Source organism: Gossypium raimondii, chromosome 10 (genome assembly GCF_025698545.1).
Source record: "Gossypium raimondii isolate GPD5lz chromosome 10, ASM2569854v1, whole genome shotgun sequence".
Lineage (NCBI taxonomy): Eukaryota > Viridiplantae > Streptophyta > Magnoliopsida > Malvales > Malvaceae > Gossypium > Gossypium raimondii.
The window spans coordinates 21,047,485-21,054,570 of NC_068574.1; the positions used below are offsets into that span (position 1 = coordinate 21,047,485).

General features: G+C 30.7%; 1 protein-coding gene across 1 annotated transcript; it reads left to right on the top strand.

Moving 5' to 3' along the window:
- The first annotated feature begins 229 nt into the window (after positions 1–229).
- LOC105777651 (endochitinase EP3) lies at positions 230–1,363 on the top strand. Its single transcript, XM_012601012.2, has 2 exons — positions 230–690; positions 785–1,363. The coding sequence occupies exons 1-2, from the start codon at positions 288–290 to the stop codon at positions 1,186–1,188; spliced, it is 807 nt and encodes a 268-aa protein (XP_012456466.1). The 5' UTR covers positions 230–287; the 3' UTR covers positions 1,189–1,363.
- The last annotated feature ends 5,723 nt before the right edge of the window (positions 1,364–7,086 follow it).

Genomic DNA, 7,086 nt, shown 5'->3' on the forward strand with positions numbered 1-7,086 from the left:
AGATATGCATCAAATATAAATTTTATTTAAAAGAATAAAAAAATAGATAAAAATAATTTTAAAAACAAACAAACAAACACAAACTCAATCCAATTTCATAACAATCTTATCAAAGTGGAAGCTTCCTCGTAAACACGTCGCACCAGGCTATGGTAGAAAAGTCCAATAACATAGATCCCTAGTCAATACGATATTGGAAAACATTACGCTATAAATATATCCGCTGCCTCAATCCCTCTGCTCACATCAAACTTCCCTCTCATCCTTTGAAATTGGAGTCCTTAGCTATGGGAAAAAAGCTACTAACATCTGTTCTCGTAGGACTACTAGTTGCTTCCGCTATAACCCAAACCGTGTTGGCTCAAAACTGTGGCTGTGCGCCAAACTTGTGTTGCAGTCAACATGGTTATTGCGGTCAGGGTAACGATTACTGTGGCACTGGTTGCAAAGAAGGCCCTTGTTTCTCCAAGTCTCCCACTGGTGCTTCAGTTGCCTCCATTGTTTCACCTCAGTTCTTCAACGGGATAATCAACCAAGCTCGTGCAGATTGTGCGGGCAAGAAATTCTATACACGACAAGCTTTCCTGACTGCACTTGATTCCTTTCCCGATTTCGGAAAATTGGGTTCTGATGTTGAATCCAAGCGTGAGATTGCTGCATTCTTCGCCCATGCCACCCATGAGACTGAATGTAAAGCTCTTTTTCCTTTGAACTAAACTACGGATTCAAAGCTCATTATATCGTCCTAAATCTGATGTCGTTGCATATATTCCTATATTTGCAGTCTTTTGCTATAAAGAAGAGCAGGATAAAAGTAATAGCTACTGTGAAGCCAATCCAAAGTTCCCATGTGCACCAGGGAAGTCCTACCATGGTCGAGGACCGCTTCAGCTTACAGGGAATACTAACTACGGGAACGCAGGGAATGCTTTGAAGCTGGACTTATTGAAAAATCCTGAAATGGTGGCCAATAATCCTGTTGTCTCATTTAAGGGTTCATTATGGTACTGGATGGCCGCTGTCCGCCCCGTCATCGGCCAAGGGTTCGGAGCAACCATCAAAGCCATCAATGGCAGGCTTGAATGTGGTGTTCCAGCTGCACAAGACAAAGTTCAGCGTCGAATTCGGTTTTACACCGATTATTGTAAACAATTGGGGGTTGATCCTGGACCCAAGCTGTCTTGTTAGAGTTTTAGCGATATTTTCAGCTGTTTTTGTAGCAGTATAATATGAACAATTAGGGGCTTGAAGGCTACTGATGCTGTTGAGTAGCTTTTGATTTTCCCAGAATAAGTTTACTGTAGGGTTCCTTTTAAGAGACCTGCTATAGAATAAAATAAAGGGAAATTTATGTTATTTTATACATTTGCCCTGCCATGCGTCCTTTTTTCTTAATATACTTAAATTAAATATAGCAATGTAATAAAATAGACAAACAATTTTCTTTTACTTGATAGATAGATAATGCGTCTAAGTTAATAATTGGTTTAGTTAAAGTAAAATTTCAACACGCATTTAGTAGTTAGATTTGGGGCTGCTTTGTATGGGTATTTATTTTAGTGCAGTAAATTTAGTTTTTTAAGTCTCATCTAATTTTATTGTTATTGTTGTTTTTACACTAATTGCAGATAAATATACCGCCCATTTAAAGGGCTCTTGAAAAATTATTCAGAAAACTCATTACAGCTTTCCATAAGTTCTCTTGTAATTGTAAAAATATGAAAAACAAATTCCATCATTTTTATTTCTCTCATATTTTGTTATTTATTCATAATTTCTAACATAATTTTAAATAATTATTGATAATCTCTCATAATTTTAGTATTTTCCCATAATTTTAGTATTTTCTCGTAAGGCATGCCATTAGAATTTTTAGTATGCTTTCAAAATAAAATGTTGACTTGAAAAATCAATTTTGATATAAAAGAAATATTTTGCATACTAATAAAATTTGTTTTATATATACTATAAAATTTAAATTTTTTAAAAATAAAGTAAATTTTATAAGAATCAATATTTGGTAGCCTCTTATAATTTTGGTACTCCATCATGTTTTTGGTACTCACATCATATTTTTGGTATTTCCTCGTGTTTTTAGTACTCCAAAATTATGAGGAAAACCCAAAAAATAAAAGACGATACAAAAGAAAAAACATTAAGAAGTACCAAAATATGAGGGAATATTAGAGGATACCAAATTTGGTTCGTCTTACTAAATCTGTTTCATTTATTTAATTTTACTTTTGAAAAAAATTATCATGAAATATTTTTTCCTTACAAAATTTAGCATGAAAATAATAATTTAAAAGTTATCAAAATTTTTCTTTACATCATCCTATTAAAATTTCTTAATATTTAAAATTAATATTTTATTACTCCAAAATTATATCTCATCCCAAATCATCATTTCCATGTAACACCCCCTAACCCCAAACTGTCGCCAGAACAGGGTTACGAGGCATTACCGGACATATCAAACAGTTTACAAATGATTCTTAAATAAATGACAAACATATTAAAATATAATCATAAATTCATATGTTTGTTTTACCAATTGATTTTATTCATTTCTTCCATCTCTTTTATTTTATTATATTTTTTTGTAAATTTCGATAGCTTTTCTGCTTATTTTTACATAAAACCCCCTGCAATTAAAATCGCAACCAATTTACAGTCAATACAAATACCAAGACATTTTCACATTCAAATATATCTAAATCATGCCTAAACATTTACTTATCAAATTGATCAACAATATTCATAATACTTTATAAAAGTTAACTAATAACTTTATTCATCTGATTTCAACTTTAGTACCCAACAAACCATTTTATAACTTAATGTTTCGTTTATCATTCAAACATTAGAAACTAATTCTTTTCAATCAAAACTTATAAGACTCTTTAATAAAACCTAAGTACATGCCACATTTACTAAAAGGAGAATTACATCACCGAAGTTATGCTGAAGTCGAGATTAATCTGGATGCTGAACCGGTACCTTTTTACTTCTATCGACCTGCGCACAGAAACAACCGTTACGCTAAGTATTTCATACTCAGTAGTATTACTATAATTTAAATTATTTAAGTAAAATAACAAATAAACATGTCGAATTATATAACAATTAATTCATAAATAAACTAGCTTATTCTTAACTTTCATTTCTCAACATTAACAGCTCAATTTGGTTATTCATCAATTTAATATCATATAACATTTCTTTTGAATATAAATCTCTTCATGAATCTTTAATTCATTCTTTTCATTCTCATTTCTCAATTTCAATTCACTTCCCATTTCATGAATAAAGTTGATCATTTTAATTCAATTATTTTGGTATTTCATTTATTTGCCCCTATTAACAAGACTCAAACTTTGGCGGATACACGGATCCGACCAAACACACTAGAATGGCACCCAGTGCCTCATCGGATAGTTTGAAGCAAAGTTGACACCCAGTGTCTCATCGGTCAACCCAAAGTAAGTTGGAACCCAGTACCTCATCGAATCTATCCTAAGAAATATAGTGACACTCAGTGTCTCATCGACTCGAGGTCGAAGTATCCCTAAACTCTTCCAATCCTATGGCATGCCAACTATATCAGACTCATCCCGACTAGTTAATAGGTTATTCAAATCATTTTCTATTTCAAATTCACTTTCTACTTTCTAATCAATATACAATTCAATACCAATACATATTTCAGATATTTACATATAATCATACTTCGATTCAATTCAAATCACTTTTCAATCAATACACAATTCACATATTCACACATAATCATAATTTAATCCACTTTTATTCAATTCATATTTTTAATTCATTTTCCAATCAAATTCAAATCACTAATTATTTTTCAATCAATATACATTTCAAATACTCACGTATTTTCTTCATTCAATTCAATTTGATTCAATCCAAATCACTATTATCATTTCAATTGCTTACCTAATTTTACTTACCATGCATTTTAATTAAAATATAACAATTAATAATAAATAGATTTGAATTATAGTAATACAAACCGTAAATCTCCCGTTTTAGTCCTCGATAGCTTTCTCCTTTCCTTTTGATGCCGATGCCTCGGGTTCTTTGTTAGCTACGAAATAATAATAATTTTTTGCTATTAATTACAATATTAAATTAAAATAAATAATTGAATTTCTAATCAAATTTTACCTTACTCTTAATTTAATCTTAACTAATAGAATCGGGATAGTAAATCAGAGATTAGTGAATTAAAAATCGTAATTAAGTCAGATTATTAAATAATTAGAAATTAATTAAATAAAATATTAAAATAAATAGAATTAAAGATTTTAGGTTAAAAATTAAAATTAAGTGTTTAAAATTAATTTGGTTAAAACGAATTTTAAAAATAAAATCGAGTTTGAAAATAATTGAGAAACAATTTGTTTTAACTAAGGATTGATTTGAAAATAAAGAAAAATTGGGTGTTTTTAAAAGGCAATGTTTCCTCTCTTTTTTTTTAAAAAAAAAATTGCTTATCTTTTTTCTCCTTAAGAACCCCCGCACCCCATTCCCTCCCATTTAGTTTTACATTCAAAAAAGTTTCCAAATTCAAATATGATATTTTCTCTTAAAATTAACTTATCCTTAGTGATTTTCTAGCTGTCCAAATACCTCAACACCATTCAATTTTAAAGAAAAACCATTAAATCCTTATCAAATTCGTCATTATCCTTCTCATGTCCAACTTCGAATTAGCTCCACAACATGTTGTTTTCTTCAAATTGAGGTAATCTCTTGACTTATTATGATTAGATTAAGGTTTTTGTTTTTCTATTTCGGAATTTAATTAAGCGCGTTGAGAGTTTTTAAGATTTAAAGCTTTTTAATCAAATCTTAATCCAACAATGGTGAAATTTGAAATAATAAGTAAACCTACAATTTTTTATTGATTTCTAATATATTTTTAACTAAATATAAGGTGTTTGAACTCAATTTAATGGATCGGTAATGAATTTTCAAGAATTTCAAAATTTCCTTTTGTATGTTCATACAAACTTGATTTTCCGAAAATTTTAAATTCGTAAGATAGGTAAAATTAAAGGTTTATATTTGCAAAAATAGGTTAAATAAGATGTTTAGAAACTTAATTAAGGTTTAGGAACATAAATTGAGTGAGGAAACCTCAAATTTCGACAAAATGAGTTGATTTTCGGTATGAGAAAAGTGACCTTAGAGTAGTGATTTTGCTACTGTTCTTTTTAAGGTTGTTGATGATGTGTCTATAATGTATTTAATGTGAATGCAAAGTGTCAGACTCGTCGGGAGCTTTTACGAGCAAGGCAAAAAGGAAAGAAAAGCTCGTTTGAGATTGTTGTGTGCAAGGCATCGACTAGGTGAGTGATTGAAACTGTGGTTCTAAGGCATGATTCCTAAGGTTGAAGAGGAGCTTAGGTTGGTCTAATAACCTAACCTAAGCTTCGAGAGTAAGTATTCCTACTTGATCTACGTACTATTAAATTCGATGTTTGTTTATTGTGATATGTGAATCATGTGAAATATTAAGCATGTGTTATGTGTAAATGACAATGATTGATAAGTACTTGTTGGTTTTATGCGCACTTGAATAATTTAATATGATTATGGCTCTTTTGAGCAATTTTGATAGCATTTGAGAGTGCATTAAAAGTTTTGAGAAATTGATTGAGAAAATGTTGTTAACAAGTGAAAGTTTGTATAAAATGATGAGTGAATATGTGTGTAAGAGGATATGTTGGCATTGTGATTATTTGGAACCATTGGATATCATTGGCATATCATAGGATTATGAGTAATCACCATTTTTATTATGTGTTAAGGCATTATGGCCCGGAGATAGCGTTGGAGAGATAAGGAAATGTCGAGCGTAGCTCTATCATCGTAGATAGCGTGGTGTGTTTAGAGAGCGTGAGCATTCATGCTATACTTACATGGAGGTAACATTCAACTTTATGAGTCATGAGGAGTGTTTGGAGATCTGCTTATCTAATGCATTACTGATTATATATATGTTCCATGTCACATTATGCCAATATATCATTGTGTTTGGTTTGTGATATGTTTGATGCTATGTCATGGTTGCAAGATTTAGTATGTTTTCTTTCAACTATGGATTTTATGTCTAATAGTGGCAATTTTTTGTGCACTCACTGGGATTTACCAAGCTCACATTCCTTACTTTACCGTACAGATAAATAGTTCATGGGTTAGCGAGGAGGGTGGCAAATTGGTGATCCATCATTGCAAGGCATTTTTTTAGAGTATGTGGGTTGAGCTTTTAAACTCTAAAGTGAAGGTAACGTGGGTTGTTCCAATGTTTTAGTACTAGAATTAGACTTGGACTTTTTAAATAAAATTTTCAACATGTTGTAAACGAACATTTCGAACTGTTTAGTTTTTAGTTTTTGGGATTTTGAATGTTTTAATTGTTTGTTTGATTGCTTGTCTGGATGGTTTTATTACTAATTTAATGTGATGATAATCATATAAGCTAACGATTTTTTTGCAACTAAGAGAGACCGCCGAATATTAAGGTACGCCCTATACTTTCTAATTGTGTGAATGAAATAATTAATTTAGAAAAACATGCACTTAGGACTAATTCCTATATGAAATATTCTACAAATGTGTGGTGTTTGTATAGTTGGTTGGTGTGGTTTGTAAAGTTTTAAATAGAGAGTCACCTCGGTGGCTAATGTGACATTCGAAATTTAAGTTGGACCGTGTCTCGATCGGGTTTGCAGTGTCACATATACCAATTTTTCGTTTGTCTTATAATTTTTTTTCATTTATTTAAATTTTCATATTTTTTAAAAATTATCATGAAATATGAATTTTTGCAGTACCTGATTAAATGCAAAAAGTACATATTTTATGTAATTTAATTGGTCAATTTATGAGAATGCACCACTAATTTTCTCCATTTTATATTGAATTTTATACAGGCGTGCAATTTAGGGTCAAAAGAGAAAAAGGAGAAGCAATTGGGCTAGATTGAAGAAAGGAGCAAAGAAGGCAGGCCAAAACAGAATTTTTCTAAGTTGTAATTAGCTGAAATTTTATTTTGACTTA